The sequence below is a fragment of the Anabas testudineus genome, chromosome 16, assembly GCF_900324465.2.
Source record: "Anabas testudineus chromosome 16, fAnaTes1.2, whole genome shotgun sequence".
Taxonomy (NCBI): Eukaryota; Metazoa; Chordata; class Actinopteri; order Anabantiformes; family Anabantidae; genus Anabas; species Anabas testudineus.
The window spans coordinates 9,385,580-9,403,053 of record NC_046625.1 but is presented as its reverse complement, the minus strand read 5'-3'; the positions used below and the strand labels follow the sequence as shown (position 1 = coordinate 9,403,053).

The window sequence follows — 17,474 nt, the reverse complement described above, 5'->3', positions numbered from 1 at the left end:
TGTATGAGAGAAGTATGACGGTGGTGAGATGTGCTGTAGGTCAGACAGATGAGTTCAAGGTGGAGGTGGGACTACACCAAGGATCAGCTTTGAGTCCCTCCTTGTTTGCTATGCTGATGGACAGGCTGACAGATGAGGTCAGACAAGAATCTCCCTGGACAATGGGGGCTGAGGTGAAGAAGGTGCAGGAGTTTAAATACTTGGGGTAAACAGTTTAGTGTGATGGGGAGTGTGGAAAAGAGGTGAAGAGGCAAGTGCAGGCGGGTTGGAGCAGGTGGAGGAAAGTGTCAGGATTGTTGTGTGACAGAAGAGTGTCAGCAAGACTCAAAGGAAAAGTGTACAAGACAGTGGTGAGACCAGCTCTGCTCTATGGGTTAGAGACGGTAGCAGTGAGACAGAGACAAGAGGCTGAGATGGAGGTAGCGGAGATGAAGATGTTGAGGTTCTCCTTAGGAGTGACCAGGTTAGACAGAATAAGGAACGAGTACATCAGAGGGACGGCTCACGTTGTCTGTGTTAGCGACAAAGTCAGAGAGGCTAGACTGAGATGGTTTGGACATGTGCAGAGGAGGGATAGTGAGTATATTGGTAGAAGGATGTTGGAGATGGAGCTGCCAGGCAGGAGGGCAAGAGGATGGCCAAAGAAGAGATATATGGATGTGTTAACAGAGGACATGAGGTTGGCTAGTGTTAGGGTAGAAGATGTCCATGATAGTTAGGTGGAAAAGGATGATTCGCTGTGGCGACCCCTGATGGGAAAAGCCAAAAGAGAAGAAGAAGAAGGTAATAATCTGTAGGACATTTGTTTGATACTTTCAGGAAGGTTTGAAATCATTCTAGTCGTGATTACTAGTGATTTGAAGTTGATCAACAACTAGCTGACTGATGCTGCACACAAGAACATGTTTAGAGCAAAATTAATCATCATGCTGTGATGAATTACTGTACATTTTAGTTCTCCTGCATGGTCTTGTGGATCCAGTTCAGGTAGTTGGTGACTTTGGTATAGACTCCATATGTTCCCTGCTGCCCACAATCAAACCCCCAGCTGACAATCCCAGCAGCCCAGTACCGTCCACTGTCACTCAGGACAAAGGGACCTCCACTGTCTCCTGAGCAGGAGTCTTTCCCACCTTCGGGGAGTCCAGCGCAAAACATGTTATTTGTCAGGCCTGTTCTGTCGTTCCTCCTCATCAAATTGACTGAATTAGTGCACGTCTCCTGGTCGACCAAAGGGATGTACACATATTTCAGCTTAATTGACATAACCCTCCAGTCATCTGCTTTTGTAATTCCAAAGCCTGACACCAGTCTGAAAAAGATATAGACACAGGTACAGTAGATACATCAGAGCCTCCTGTTTAGAAGCTGGAGAAAATTCAAACTTGAAATAAAGAAAAGTAGTTTTTTCTTTACCCCATGGTGCCAGTTTGGTAAGTTGCGCCCGCTGCTGGCAAACACACTGGCATTACAGAGGAGTTAAAAGTGATGGGATCTCGCAGTTTGATCAATGCAATGTCATTGTTGTAGTCGACATCATTGTTGTATTGAGGGTGAACATGGACAGAGGCAGCATACACAGGAGAACTCATGTCTCTTTTAATATCTGTCACTCCTGTGTAAATCTGCAAATTAACATAAAAGATTAAAAAAAGTGTTCACTGAAAAAACATGACTACAGTGGACACACAGGTAACAGCTATAGTAGTCTACTTACTTTTACTGTATCATTTGATGCTGTTACTCCCCTTATTGATACAACACTAGCTGCAGTCATGATCCAGCGGTCTGCAATTATCATGCCTCCTCCTCTTGCTCTACCTAGATTAAGCATCACTTGCCAGGGGATGGTGTTGTCTGGAGCATCACTGCCTCCAATGATTCTCTGATAGACAACGATACTTTTTGTTGGTTGGCCACAAACTGGAAGAGATTGATATAAATATGGTTCAGCCATGCTACTCTTTGTCAGACAGATTTTATTTAAGTGATTCCTTGACTCAACATGTCTGGCAGTAATCAGGTCTGGGTGTAGCAAGTGAAATTTAACTTAGCTTTCCAAAAAATGTGGTCTCCTGTAATATAATATAATATATATAATAATCAGGAAGGAGGCAAATAGTTTTTCACAGCACTGTACATTAGGGAACAAAGATTTATCCATATTTCAATACCTGGTATGCATGTTGGTGTAACGTCACTATTGTGATTGGATTTCCATTTTCCATCTGCTTGACAGGTGAACGTAGCTGAACAGCAGAGGGATGAAGGTATTTATTTTTAAATGACGCTACACCAAAAATCTTATAACAATAATAGTTTTTTAGTTTTATCATTATTATTTGCAGTTATCTTACCATTTATGTCCCCAGCGAGATAATAAAATGGTTCGTTACAATGATACTGAATAACAGAAAGGTACTGATTCTGAGAGCCTGACAGGAAGGTCACCCGTCCATTCAGCAAAGGTTCAGGTTCTCCACAATGAGTTGCTGCTCAAGAAAAAAACAAGAGCATATTAATATCTTGCTAGTGATACCAGACATATTGTATCATAGTACATTCATCTATGTCTGATAATGACAGAATTATTAAGAAGAATATCTAACCTACAAAATGTACATACAGTAACTGTGTGGCTTAGTTTTCACTTGTGACGTTCACTATACATCAAGATCATGAACATAACATTGAAGTACTGTTGTATATAGAAACAAATCATGGAGCTGCTATAAGCAAGAAGTTTAACAAGTACTAAGTCACACTGACAACATTAGTAAAAGTTGGGGACATGATGCTTCAATGGAAAAAAGGGAGCTGACCATAAAAACTCTACCTATTGCCTTGTGGGTAGCAGAGAAACCGATGTGCTGTTGTTGCTCTGGAGTGGAGTCACTTGTTTGGAAAATTAACGTAAGTCTGTTGCCTGGAGAAAGAATCGGCTTTTTGCTTGGGTGATTAGAAGAACTTCCCTGACCACAAAACTTCCCCAAAACCTTTTGATCATAGAGAACCTGAAAAAAAACAGCAAAGGGACAATGTAAACAATCCTAGGTGCTATCACTGTGTAAGATAAGCAACACTCCTGTATGTAACTTAAACCAGACATCAGTCACTGTGGTTACAAGTGACAATAACACTAATGTGTTTAGCATAAATATTGGAGTAATATAAAACTAGAACTGAAGTGAACCAGAGAAATGGTATGACCAACCTTTCATTACGTTATTGTCCTATCTTAGCAAATAAAAGAAGGTATCAAAATGAAGTTCTGTGTGATCTTAAAAGTTAAAAAAGTGTACAGGTTGATCAGATAAATGTTTATTTTAAATTTTATTTAATTGAAACCAGCTCTAACCCGTTGCCAGCATGTCAATCATGGTACAAGTAAAAGAAATGTACACTCGGCCACTTCATTAGTTACACCTGTCCAACTGCTTGTTAACGCAAATTTCTAATCAACCAATCACAGCAACTCAACGCATTTAGGCATGTAGACATGGTCAAGACGATCTGTTGCAGTTCAAACCGAGCGTCAGAATGGGGAAGAAAGGGGATTTAAGTGACTTTGAAAGTGGCATGGTTGTTGGTGCCAGAAACTGCTGATCTACTGGGACTTTCAAGCACAACCATCTCTAGGGTTTACAGAGAATGGTCCGAAAAAGAGAAAATATCCAGTGAGCGGCAGTCCTGTGGGCGCAAATGCCTTGTTGATGCCAGAGGTCAGAGGAGAATGGCCAGACTGGTTCAAGCTGATAAAAAGGCAACAGTAATTCAAATAACCACTCATGACAACCGAGGCATACAGAAGAGCATCTCTGAACGCACAACACATCAAACCTTGAGGCGGATGGGCTATAGCAGCAGTAGACCACACTGGGTGGCAATCCTGTCAGCTAAGAACAGGAAACTGAGGCTCCAATTCGCACAGGCTCACCAAATTTGGACAATAGAAGATTGGAAAAACGTTGCCTGGTCTGATGAGTCTCGATTTCTGCTGCAACATTCGGATGGTAGGGTCAGAATTTGGTGTCAACAACATGAAAGCATGGATCCATGCTGCCTTGTATTAACGGTTCAGGCTGGTGGTGTAATAGGAGATTTGCATCCGACAAATCTGAAGCAACTGCGTAATGCTATCATGTTAATATGGACCAAAATCTCTGAGGAATGTTTCCAGTACCTTGTTGAATCTATGCCACGAAGGATTAAGGCAGTTCTGAAGGCAAAAGGGGGTCCAACCTGGTATTAGTAAGGTGTACCTAATAAAGTGGCCAGTGAGTGTATATTACACTACAATCTGAGTTTGACACTTGAGTATGAAAACACTAATGTAAAACGTTGAAATAAGAATCTGACTGTAAGAGAGTCTTGATGGCAGCCGTCAGAAGTTTTAATATCCAGGTGTTTCAGAGTCAACTGGATCTGGAAGCCCTCAGGAACCCAGAGGTCCCACTGCCTCATCAGGTTAGGAGGGTAGGGCCGTGGATACTGGGGGGACTGGACCTCCCCATGCATTGCAGGCACAGAGTCAACCAACCTCGAGCCCCCCCACACAGCAAAACTAAATAACCTGAAAAGGTGCATCAACAAACAAAGCTGGAACTACGATTCTAGTCCAAAGTGGATACAAACAGAAAGAGCAAAAACACAGTGACACAATCAGTAGATTGCTTTTAAAGTTACACTACATTACTCTGACAAATTGATTATTCAACGTCAAAAACTACATGTCTGTAACATCAGTAGTAAACAGTTTATAATGCAAGAACAATAACAACCTCCACACTTCTAGCAGGTTTTGAGAAACAAAATCAAATTCAAGAAAAGGAAAACTTCACAGGAACTTTTAATGTGCAAGTTAAAAATCATGGTCAAGCTTACCAGATGATGCAGCAGAACCGAGTCATGTCGGGAAGAAATATACTGTCTATGTCTATGTGTGATTAATGAGAAAGAGAAATGTTCTGTGCCTTGATTGTATCATCAATGTAGTTCAGCCTGTAGTTTGCAGTGGAAGTTAACCTTAAATATTTGGCTTTGTTTATCTTGGCAAAAAATGAAGAGCTGTAGGACAAAAGTCTACAGTTCTTAATGGATCATTAACCATTAAACAGAAAAACTAAGCAAAACATGTAAGAATTAAAGTCTTTTGGTTTGAATTAAAAAGGTAAAAGGATTAGAAAAAGGTTGAATGAAAACTTAACAAAAAGGAAAATAGAAACAATGGCCTGTGATCTATATTTATATCACAGTATATGGAATATACCAACAAAGAAGATATATCTCTGATAAAACATGAAAAGACACACAAATCGGTATTATGTCATTTTATTTCAATCTGAAGATCATATGCAGTATTTAATTTTATATACAATATTGTGAATTATGTGAATAATCTATTGAACATTTGTTTGATACTTTCAGGAAGGTTTGGAAATGATTCTAGTCGTGATTACTAGTGATTTGAAGTTTATCAACAACTAGCTGACTGATGCTGCCCACAAGAGCATGTTTAGAGCAAAATGAATCATCATGCTGTGATGAATTACTGTACATTTTAGTTCTCCTGCATGGTCTTGTGGATCCAGTTCAGGTAGTTGGTGACTTTGGTATAGACTCCATATGTTCCCTGCTGCCCACACTCAACCCCCCAGCTGACAATCCCAGCAGCCCAGTACCGTCCACTGTCACTCAGGACAAAGGGACCTCCAGCGTCTCCTTGGCAGGAGTCTTTCCCACCTTCGGGGATTCCAGCGCAAAACATGTTATTTGTCAGGCTTGGTATGTTGGTAAGTTTCGTCTTCGCCACTTTGATTGAATTAGTGCACGTCTCCTGGTCGACCAAAGGGACGTACACATACTTCAGCTTATTTGTTAAAACCATCCGGCTGTCATTTGTTTTTGTAATTCCAAATCCTGACACCAGTCTGAAAAAGATGTAGACACAGTTACAGTAGATACATCAGAGCCTCCTGTTTAGAAGCTGGAGAAAAGTCACAGGAAATAATGAAATACAGACAAACTTTACCCCATGTTGCCAGTTTGGTAAGTTGCACCCTCTGCTGGTAAACACACTGGCATTACAGAGGAGTCAAAAGTGATGGGATCTCGCAGTTTGATCAATGCAATGTCATTGTTGTAGTCGACATAATTGGGGTTGTTGTACTGAGGGTGAACGTGGACAGAGGCAGCATACACAGGAGAACTCATGTCTCTTTTAATATCTGTCAGTCCTGTGTAAACCTGCACATTAACATAAAAGATAAAAAAATGTGTTCACTGAAAAAACATGACTACAGTGGACACACAGGTAACAGCTATAGTTGTCTACTTACTCGTACTGTATCACTTGATGCTGTTACTCCCTGATTTGATACAACATGAGCTGCAGTCATGATCCAGCGGTCTGCAATTACGATGCCTCCTCCTCTTCCTCCCTCTATATTCATCATTACTTGCCAGGGGATGGTGTTGTCGGGAGCATCACTGCCTCCAATGATTCTCTGATAGGCAGAGATGCGTGTTGTTGGCTTGCCACAAACTAAATGGGACACAGAAAGACCCATACAGACTTAATGTTCAACTTTTTTTCTTTTTTATCTCTATTTAGATTAGTTTTTGCATTGTTTTGCTTGTATAATTAAAAGCGATACCTGGTATGCAAATTGGAAAGACAGTGTTTGAGGTCCACCTTCTTTCTTTGTCACAGGTTAACTGAGCTGGATAGCAGAGAAAATGAAAAATACACAACAGTTTGGAGTCAATCTTAATCTTAAGAGCAACTTAAAAGTAGCTAAAGATCTTCCGTATCTCACCTTACTGTATTGGGATTGAGGAAATGGCTACAGATGCATCTTATATCTATTTCATTTATAGATGTAAAACAGTGTAAAATACATGTTTTCTAAATCCATATATAGGTTTTTGATTAATTGATTATGTGTTAATGAAAATCCAAAAACGTAAAATGTATTCCCTAAAACACAAAAGGCAATTAATGGTAAGATGTAACTGCCTCTAAAATTTAATTTGAAATTGCATCAACACAAATCCAGTCCACAATTTACACAACAGTTTGTATGAATGATGATGATAATGATAAAAAAAAAATGAAACTGTACTTCATAGAACACTGTATGTAAATATCTTACCATTTATGTCCCCAGCGAGAGAGTAAAACGGTTCGTTACAATGATACTGAATAACAGAAAGGTACTGATTCTGAGAGCCCGACAGGAAGGTCACCCCTCCATTCAGCAAAGGTTTGGGTTCTCCACAATCAATTACTAGAGAAGAACAAAGCAAGGGCATATTAATAACTCATAGTGATACACAGGAAATGATACAATGGATAAATTACAATTTAGCTTCCATTAATTTTACAATGGCTGTTTTGTCTGAGATTAAAGGTGACATACTGTGGCATTCTGGGAGAGGGAGGTGCCACTGCCCATTGCTTTGGCACATGGTATTGAAGCTCTCAATCTCTTGACCATCCTGCAAGCCAAGAGAGAAGAATTGATGAAATGTCACCTCAAATGCCTTTTGTTTATTGGTCAGTGCAGCAACAGAACAGTAAAAAGTTGAATCTAACCATCATCAGCTTGTAGCCATCGTCACAGCGCACAAAGATGTGATCTCTGTATAAATATTCCGTCATCAAAGGAGTGACCCTGCCTCTAGCTACACTTCCAGGTAACGGGCAGCTCACTCCTGGAAACATCAGACAAAAGAAAACACGTACATCAAATTTATCTGTGATATTTAACAATTGGCAGCTTCAATTAGAGAATAAGGCAGAAAATATATTTCCCTAGTGCCAAACACTTAAAACATTAGGTGTAATGGTTTACTGTCTGACTCACTGTGGGTGTTGTACTCCAGGCTCCAGCCGTTGCTCTGGCCCTTCATCATCGGTTTTGTAGTCCAGTTGGACAGTGTTGGAGTTAACAACCATCAGACCTGGACTCTCTGCACCACACAGCTTTGTGGGTTTTCTGCCTGGAACAGTCACCTTTTAAGACAGGAGTAGAACATAGCTCATTGTTTTCATGACACATGAATTTATGGTCAGAAGCTGCTTTCTGTTACCTGCAACCAGTGATGAGGGCAGGTTCTGCCTTGCTCAGTGTCGACGCTCTCGATTTGGAAAGTGTCAGAGAAGTTGAGGCTGATAGTGAAACCACGTTCTACAGCAATAATGTATTGGCAGGACACACCATGAGGTGGGGAGTTAGGGTATCCTGGACTCAACAGATGTCCTCGTGGCTCGTCAAAAATACCACCAGTGCAGGATACTGGGCGAGAAAAAAACATCTGAATCTAGCTAATGAAAATAGTCACAAATACAATAAATTCACCCCTAAATCTAAGAAGAAATAGTGAGGGAAATATATTAACCTGATAACTTCTGGTTATCATGTGTATCTGCACAGTACTCACACACACAGGAGCGCTCGTCTGAACGAAGCTCGTAACCATGATGACAGGAGCAGAGGTATGAACCAAGAGTGTTCAGACAAATCTGATCGCACAGTGGACCTGAGCCATCTGCTGGTGTGGGTGCAGAACACTCGTCTATGTCTGACGACGAGAAGGTCATTGAATTAGTGGAAGATAGTTCAGCAGTGGGAAGAGGGATGTGACAGAAGAAGAAGAAGTGCTACCTATTGCCTGGTAGTGAGCAGAGAAGCCCACGTTCTGGTGGCGCTCGGGGTTGTTGCTGTCCGACTGGAATATAAGGGTGAGTCTGTTGCCTGGAGACAGGATGGGGTGGTTGCCAGGGTGATGCCCATCAGCAGAATTCTCAAAACCACAAAACTTTTCCAGGACTTTTCCATCATGGAGAATCTGAGAGATAACACAAAGGTTAACATTTGTTATGATGAAGTGTGTCTTTGCTGAGTCCAACAGCCTGTAACTTTACTGTTTTGTTTGTTTTTATTTACTTTTCCAAACAGACCTTTAGGTTTACCCAATCTATTATATATATAACAGGGAGAGACTGGGGCCTGGAGAATTTAGCTCTTGGCAAATGACGAAGAAAAGTGGCCCAGTTACTAAAATGACATCACTGAATAAAAAGCTTCTTCATTCAAGAAGACTCGGTGCAGTTATGCTGCTAAAAATTGGAGCACTGCAGTTCTGGCTAGGTTTTTTGGATTTTACATGTATTGAAAGGGGACTCTGACTGTAAGGGAATCGTAGTAGCAGCCTGCAGAAGGTTCAATATCCATGTGTGTGAAGGTCAGTCGGATCTGGTAGCCCTCAGGTACACTGAGGTCCCACTGCTCCTGCAGGTTGGGAGGGTAAGGCTTGGGATACTGCGGGGACTGAACCTCCCCATACATCGCAGGCTGGGCATCGGACGGATCCCAGCACTCACCCACTGAGACATACAGAAACCTGGAAAGGTTCACAAACAGAAGGAGTTCGATCTGTTTATCACGCTGTAGTCATCTGAGCTGAGCTCTGAGCCAGTCCAAAGTTGATGCAAACAAAACAGAATAAACAGAGTGACACAATCGATACAACTGTGGAAACCACTTATTATTGCAGAGACTTTATATATGGCATTGTGCGAGCTACAGTAACTCAATCAACCTATAAAACATGGCTCATCCATAACATCGGCTGTACAAAAAATGACCCACATGAATATAAAAAGCAACTTCAAAGTAGGTATATAAATTTAAAATCAATCAATTCATGACAAAACTACCTAAGTACAGCAAAAAGGATCATATTCTCATTTTAACTTACCAGATGACACAAAAAGTCCACCGCATCGCTGAATTAAATATATCCGAGTGAACTGATCCACTGTTGCAGGAGCAAATGTCTCACATTCAAGTGAAACATTAATGTCACAAAGTCTGTCGTTTCCAGTGTTTAGCAACACACTACGTTAATGCCAGGAATATGCCTTGTTTGTTTTGGCAAAATCAAACGCTTGACTTTGAATTTTAGAGAAATAGAGTAGACACTGGAAATGACTCCCCTTAAAACAGAGAATTAGAAAACGGGAATAAACAGATTCCAAATAAATACAGATTTCATCTTATGATTATCTTTTTTATCCTATCAAACTAGCACTTAATGAAACACCCCTATTTCAAACTCTTTCTCATTCACCCACACTCCTCATTGTGTTACAAGGGGGGGTTCTTAGCTATTTTATCTTTATCAGCATTTATCAGACATTTGTTTATGTGTTTGTTCTAACTGAACCATTTTAAGTAGCTTAAAGTCATTGTACAGATCAACTGTCACTGGATAACTTTCACTTCAAATGTAAAAACATAACGATTTACAGTCACATTATGGACTTACATGTACTTTTTATCAAGTCATATTAGTGTTCATTCCTAAAACGACATGCTTGGAAAGTGAAAGTTACACTAAATGTACAAACATGTGTATCATGTGGAAGCATGTGTGTTCAGACTGAACTCAACTGATTTTGATGCAGCTGTAAAGGATAGGTTGCATCCAAGTGTTAAGCAGCCACTGCTGCACTTTTGACAGCGGTAAGTGATTGTGCCATAATTAAATCAACCACCAACCAGCTCCACCAAAAATAAATACTCAATAATACATACAGGAGAGCAAAAATAAAAAAACTAAAACATTGCTGAGACAAGGCCAGCAAAGGACTGCTTTAATTTGATTTTGTCATTTGATTAATTAATTAAAACGCCACTAAGTGGCAGCAGAGAATGACTTTCTTGCTATAGGTAATGTGCTCATATAACAAGTGTCAGACCTAAGTTGAGAAACTTAGGAAACAGTCCAAATAAATAAAATAAACAAAAAAACAAAACAATTTTAAAACAGAATGAAATTAATTTTAAAAAGTTCGGGGAGCCTTTAATATGTTGCTCATTGTAATAAATAAAGTGGTTGTGTGGCTGTTTGTGAATGTGCATTTCTCATGCCTACCCCGTCCAGGTCCCTGGATTGTCACTGTGGTTTCATGAATACTATCCTACTGTGTAGACGCTGTGAAAGAACTTTGAACTTTGTTTTGTGTGTATCTGAAATGTTAATAGTTGATCAAAACACGCATTCTGAGCAGATGACTTGCAAACATTTCCTTTATTACAAAAGTGAAGTTTAAAGTCGTCATTGTTGTTTTCTTTATGAATGCTGTTACATGTTGATACATTACATGATTATTTCTTGGTAATTTGAATCATTCCTGAAATGAATTACAGTATTAAGGTTAGTAAAGTGTTCTCCACCTCATCTAATCTACATCTCAGATGAATCAATTCTATTTATTGTCTCCTTAATCCAGTCAACATAGTTCTCCACCTTGGTGTAATAACCCTTGTACATCCTCTGATCACAAGGGGGTCCCCAGGACACAATGCCAGTCAGATAATAGGGCCCTCCATTTGCAGACAACATAGGTAAAACAAATGGACCTCCACTGTCTTTCTGGCAGCTGTCTCTCCCTGGTGCTCCAGCACAGAACATGTTGTTGGTAAAAACCATGCGCTTACCTGTAGTTTCAAGGTTAGGTGTATTCCTACACTGTTCAAGGGGGTAGACCCCAATCTGAGCGTGTTTTAACACACGAGATGTGACCATATTTTTGGGGTTTACAGTACTTTCTGTCATCCCCCAGCCTGAAACTGTGCCCTGTTCATTTTCCACCATGCCCCTGTTTACCTCTGGCAGACAAATGGGAAGAAGATTTGGGCCAAAATTTACCCTGGAAGAGAATCTAATAAGAGCAATATCATTGTCAAAATTGGTGCGTTCAGCATGACCAGTGTCTCTGGTGTATCCAGGATGAATAATAATCCTCTCACTCTCCATGACAGCTACATTAGATGATTGTGGATTGTTTGTTGTTCTTCCATCTGTCAGTCCACCATATAGGACCAAAGAACTTTCCTCTGTCTTTTCCACCACATGGGCTGCTGTGACGGCCCATCGGTCATTGATCAGTGTTGCTCCTCCTCTACTGGGCTCTTTTATCAAGAGATGCCAAGGTATTTCTCCCAGGTTTGCATTGTGACCTCCCAAAATTCTGCCTGCACTTGCAGGGTTTTTTGCAGGTATCCCACAAACTGAAACACAAAAAAAAATCAACATTTACTGATTCACATGTAAAAGGAAACATCTCTTAATAAATAACAGCCAATGTATGACATGTATTTATAGTCATACTTGGGTTGCATTTTGGCATCTCTGTCCTCCCACCATCTGATACCCAATCACCACTGGCGCTGCAAGTGTATGTGTCTGAAACAAAGAAGAAGGCATGTTAGTGATACCACAACAACAAGAATAATCATGATACCAATAACAGTTTGATTAGAAAGGGAATTTAAAAATGGATGCAATGAATTGTATCCTACCATCTCCTTCCAGTGTGTAGAACTTGGAGCTGCAGTTAAATTGGATCTGGTCTTTGTACTGAGTGTGCGATCCCACCACCTTAAGGACGCCATCTTCTGGGATATCAGGAAAACCGCAATCCACGGCTGTGAAAATATGTGAAAAAAAACACAAGGTGAAAGTGAAAAAAATAGTGATTCTTCTTAAAAAGGAAAAAGTTAGTAACTCACGTTCACAGGGGTAATGGGGGGTCCATACACCTGTACTATGGCATGTTGTTTCATACTCCGATGAAAGGATCTTGGCATCATTCTCCTTTGCAAAAGGTGAACGTCGATAGAGATTTAAACATTTACACCAAATATTTAGACCTAATAAAGCTTTAGGTTTTCAGTACACTCACAGTATAGAGAACATGGCCAATGTCGCACTTTACAGTCACTGTATCACCCTGATTATATTCTGGTTTCTGAGGGCTCACAGTGGAGTGTGAAGATACTGCTGCTGGACAGACCTTGTCTGCAATTCACATGTAAAAAGAGAAAATGTGATCATTTATGATGAGTTTCAGACAAACTCAATAACAAATGGTATTTTCCATAATGATGAGGCTGCATTACCTTTGGTCTTAAAGTGGAAAGTAAAGCCCTTGTTTTTGCCAAAGCTATCAGAGTTGAAGTGGATTATGGCATGATGCGTGTGAGTGAGGAAGGGAGATGGGGGAGGTGTGTGACCACAGAATGGCCCCAAAGTCCCAGTGGGAGTCTCAATCTGAAAACAAAGCAACATAGTTATTCTGGCAAAATGTGTAGATCTGTAGACCTGTAAAAATGATTAACGATGAAAGGTTGTTCCTGTTTTATAAGATACATGTAAATCATTGCTGGGGCATCACTGGTAAACAGAATTAGTTAAATGTAGATCATTGGTATGTCGTGAAAGGACTTCAACTGATTGTCGTGCTGAAAATCTGTCTGCCAGAAACCTGCAAACAGGTAGTAGATTTGGTTTTCAGCAAGACAGTGACCTCTTCCATAAAGCCAAAGCTTCTCAGGAATTGCTTTCAAACAACAACTATACCCTTGGAGTGTCCTGAAAGCAGAACTATAGAGAGAGACTGCAGTGTCGAAATCTGCAGAGCTGATAAAGACCAAAAATTACCAACACAGGCTCAAGGCTGTAATTGCTGAAAAATGTGAATTTCTTAAATACTGACACAGAGGTAACTACTTAAACTACTGAAGTCTTCTTTAGTTCAGCATCAAAAATAGCATATTAAATATACTTTACTCACACTATATTTACGAATACAGAGAAACTACAAAATGACCCATCATTTCAACATTTTTGGCTGAACTTCCTCTTGTTGCTCTGTACTGTTAAAAGTAGAAAAAACGTGCTCCTGTGTGGTAATTATACATTCTTGCTCAACACCTACCCTCAGTGTGTCTATGCATTGGCCATCAGTGCTTTGCTCCACATCGAAAGCCTCAGAGAAGTGCAGCTCCAGTTGGAGGTGGGCCTCCACAGACAGGGTGTACTGACAGTTGGCATTCTCTGCATATGGACCCGGCCAGGATGGACTGGAAATGTCACCTTCATTCAGCCCGGACAGATCCTCTGAACAACTCACTGTGTGGAAGAAAAGAGTTCATAGTTCATAGACATTCTTATAGTTAACATAATCATAAGTTTCCTTTTTTTCTTCATCTCTCCTCCCCCCTTTGCCTGCTTCTGCTTTTCACATTTTCACTTCATGTTTCAATTTTGTTTCTTCTTCCTCAGTTTGTCCTATTTGTTAAGTCCTCATTTTGTGGACCTGCTACTCATAGGGACATTATTTGTACCTGTGCAAGTATGCTTGTCTACATCCATGTGGTAACCATGGCGACATGAGCAGTGGTACCCTCCGATGAAGTTGTGACAGAACTGGGTGCATCCATTCTCTGGGTCGTCCTTACACTCATCATAGTCTGAGGAAAGAAATTGATTAAAGGTCACGCATGGCAGTTTATGGTTAAAGAAATATATATTAATTAAAAATATTAAAGTGATAAGTATTCACTTATCTTTATAGTAACTAATCTAAATCATCAGTGGTGCAGCCACAGTTTAAAACTGCACATAATTAGTTAAATGGAGACCACCTGAGTGCAGTGAATATGTCTCTTCCACTCCTTTTATTTCTTACTGATGAAATTAACTGTACTCCAAGAGGTATTCAAGTTGTGAAACTATTTTCCTTCTGTGCTGCAGAAATTGGTGCTGTTAAAGAGGATTTAGATGAAACTAAATTTATTTCTGTCACCACCTTTGTCAGTGCTAAACACTCTCCGTATTAATGTTCTTTAACCATTTATTAGGTATTAGATTGTATTTTTTGCAGCTAAAATTTGAAATCAAACAAAATCATCCTGGATTACTTTAATATATAATAAATAAAAATACACAAGAAGTCAACTTTAAACTGCACTTGTTGCTTTAACTTTAAACTTTTTGAGTTGTCTAAAATATTTCTCACACTGAAAAAGTGCAGTGAGTTTTGGATTGGCCACATACACACCTTGGACTGTGTAAAAACCCTTGAAGCCGGTGTGCCTCTGAATGTTTGAGAAGTCAGAGTGAAAAGAAAGAGAGAGACAGCCTCCTGAAGCAGAGACAAGCAAGGGATTTACAGTGGACTGAAGCTCCTCAAAGTCCTTTTTGCCACACAGAACAGAAATTAATTTTCCATTTGAAAAGACCTAGAAAATAGATTAGAGACATGATCACGTATGCAGACGAAGTAATAATATTAATTACTTTTAAGTGTTAGTATAAGTATCTCTCTCAATCTCTGACCTTTACGGCATCATTTTCACAGTCCTGGCTGTCCTCCAGGTCCAGGTGGATGAGCCTAATGGAGAGAGTGTGACCTTTCGGGGCACATCTGCTCCAGTTTAGACTGGCATGGGGCAAGTATCCACTGGGATAGCCTGGAGACTCCACCCAACCCAGCAGCGTTGAAGAGGCAGAGTGGAAAAACAGGAGAAGCAGGAGACTGAGAGAAAACGTGAAATATTAGAAAATTCAAGGAGGAATGGAAAGAATGTAGAGAAAACAAATGAACAAAAAGTATAAAATTTCATATGAGAGGAAGAGAAACAGACAGAAATCATGGACAGAACATTAAAATACTAAACCACAATACTACTACAGTACTACATACCACATATTTCTATGGCAAACAAATACATTTAGTAATTGCACCAGTTTTACAGTATTAAAAATGCAAAACCCACCTTAATCTTAACATCATGATCCAATGAATCTCCTCTCAAATAAACTACATCAGTATCTCTCCTTCCCCTTTTCTTATTAATTTACTTTCCGGCCCTCACTCACTGCCCCCCTTTCTTGTCTTACCCACATTTGCACCCGTAAGCATTTATAAATCTATTTGTAGATTTATTTTGCGAGTTTGCAGTAACAAGGATTTGACTTTGGGTAACTGGTGAGTTAGGAAGACAGACTGAACCATTTGAAACGTTTCAAATAAAGAGTGATAGTAAAATTCAGTTCAATTTAATTTATTTAAATTTCAACAAACCACAACAAAAGTAATCTTCAATTAAACAAATCCATCATGCACAAGCACTGGGTGATAGTGGAGAGGAAAAAAACCCTTTAAAGCAAGAAACCTTTAGAGCCACGCTGAGGGTGGGTGGCCATCTGCCTCAACTGGTTGGAGTGAGTGGAAAGTAGAGAAAGAAGTCATCTGAGCCAGCTCTGACCATAAGCTTTATTTAAAAGTAAAGTTTTAAGTCTAGTGTTAAAAGTAGAGAAGTGTCTGCCACCTGAACCTGAACTGGGAGCTGGTTTCACAGTAGAGGAGCTTTATAACTAAAGGCTTTGCTTCCTATTCTACATTTTGAAACTCTGGGATGTGAGTGCGACAAAAGCAAAGTGTTCTGCTGGAATTTAAAGTTTTAGCTCAACAAAATCACTGGAATAAAGGTTTACTGGAAACAATGGAGAAGGAGTGACGGGAAAGAGTGTAGCAGAGAGAGGAAATCTTTGTTGTGCTGTTCTACAAACCAAAAATCAGTCTTTAATTCTGTAGTTACAGTTACTCTATCAGACAGCTCCCCCTGCAGTAGAAGGGGTTTGGACAAAAAGGCAATAAGAACAGACAGAGGCAGAAAAAGAGACTCCTCATAGAGAAAGGGGGGAAGGTGAAAACAGCAGATGAGGGCCACTGGGGTTTTCCAGTGTAGAATCAGAAAATACATATTTAGTTGGTTAGAACAAGAAGAATACAAATGAACCTGAGCAGTGATCAACTGAACATCTCTTTTCTAAAAAAAAAAAAAAAAAAAGAATTGTAATTTTAGAGGTTAGAAGCAAGAGGAAGAAAGACAGTTGTTAAGATTAAATACTTCAAACAGGTGGAGGAGTGTAATCAAATGGGCTGTGGGCTGAAATGACTTGCCAAAATGAGAAGAAGTACTCTAACAATGGAAATCGCTGTGATCGGTGTCCTGCAGGTCAGTCTATACATATTTACAGGACTCTGCAAATGATGCCACACTGTTTACTGCGTATCTGATCTTTGTAAGTATTTAGCATTTGGCATTCCTCACATACTATATTTGCATCTAGCATATAATTGTTTTATTTATCTGTTTGCTGAACTTTTATGAAAAGTGCATGTGGAAGCAAAGTGTAAGGATGCAAAGTCAACAGAGTGCCGACTGTAGAGAGGGGAAGTTCACAGTCACAATAGCTGATCGTTGTCACAAAATGTGAAACCCACAAACATCACCAGATGCTGGGTTCTGTGATGCTCTGGTGATTCTCTGCCAGATCTTTACAGTCACTTTCTTCTGTTCCTGCTTGTTTCTGGGGCATTTTGCCTTCAGCATTCAAGTGGCTTCAGTAGTGATGCATGCAGTGTGGTCAACAATTGTGTTTATTTGGCAGCTTTCCATGAGTCTCCTGAATTTTAAAAGACGCTCCCCGACGCCCTAACGCCTACAAATTATAAAAGTTTACAAAAAACCCTTATATGTAGTACATTGTTCATTTATTCAATTACCTTTATAATTTATTGTAATTTAATATAATGTAATGCAATGCTA

At 39.9% G+C, this 17,474-nt stretch overlaps 2 protein-coding genes across 2 annotated transcripts; both read right to left on the bottom strand.

Annotated features, from left to right (window-relative positions):
• Window positions 1-759: 759 nt before the first annotated feature.
• LOC113169285 (complement C1r subcomponent-like) lies at window positions 760-4,996 on the bottom strand. Its single transcript, XM_026370594.1, has 8 exons — window positions 4,885-4,996; window positions 4,360-4,573; window positions 2,837-3,014; window positions 2,358-2,492; window positions 2,175-2,249; window positions 1,718-1,923; window positions 1,417-1,625; window positions 760-1,312 (listed from the first exon to the last, which is right to left on the bottom strand). Exons 1-8 carry the CDS (start codon window positions 4,908-4,910, stop codon window positions 952-954), a joined length of 1,404 nt encoding a protein of 467 aa, XP_026226379.1. The 5' UTR covers window positions 4,911-4,996; the 3' UTR covers window positions 760-951.
• A 319-nt stretch (window positions 4,997-5,315) lies between these two features.
• Window positions 5,316-15,764, bottom strand: LOC113169085. Its single transcript, XM_026370228.1, is given in 26 exon segments — window positions 5,316-5,930; window positions 6,032-6,246; window positions 6,339-6,544; window positions 6,657-6,722; window positions 7,155-7,289; window positions 7,422-7,500; window positions 7,598-7,716; window positions 7,869-7,908; window positions 7,910-8,017; window positions 8,095-8,300; window positions 8,446-8,586; window positions 8,670-8,853; window positions 9,195-9,408; window positions 9,766-9,810; window positions 9,812-9,892; window positions 11,261-12,083; window positions 12,184-12,258; window positions 12,375-12,500; window positions 12,585-12,669; window positions 12,758-12,873; window positions 12,975-13,125; window positions 13,793-13,986; window positions 14,202-14,327; window positions 14,918-15,098; window positions 15,196-15,394; window positions 15,636-15,764. Coding segments are annotated over 26 exon segments (4,302 nt in total). The 5' UTR covers window positions 15,653-15,764; the 3' UTR covers window positions 5,316-5,560.
• Between the last annotated feature and the right edge of the window lie 1,710 nt (window positions 15,765-17,474).

What these genes read in the sequence shown, in the direction of transcription:
- LOC113169285 (XM_026370594.1), bottom strand. Translation starts at nt 4,910, where the DNA reads ATGACTCGGTTCTGCTGCATCATCTG. An exon ending in CGGTTCTGCTGCATCATCTG is followed by an intron (nt 4,574 to 4,884) that starts GTAAGCTTGACC and finishes GCACCTTTTCAG; the next exon opens with GTTATTTAGTTTTGCTGTGT. An exon ending in TCTCGCTGGGGACATAAATG is followed by an intron (nt 2,250 to 2,357) that starts GTAAGATAACTG and finishes TCTGCTGTTCAG; the next exon opens with CTACGTTCACCTGTCAAGCA.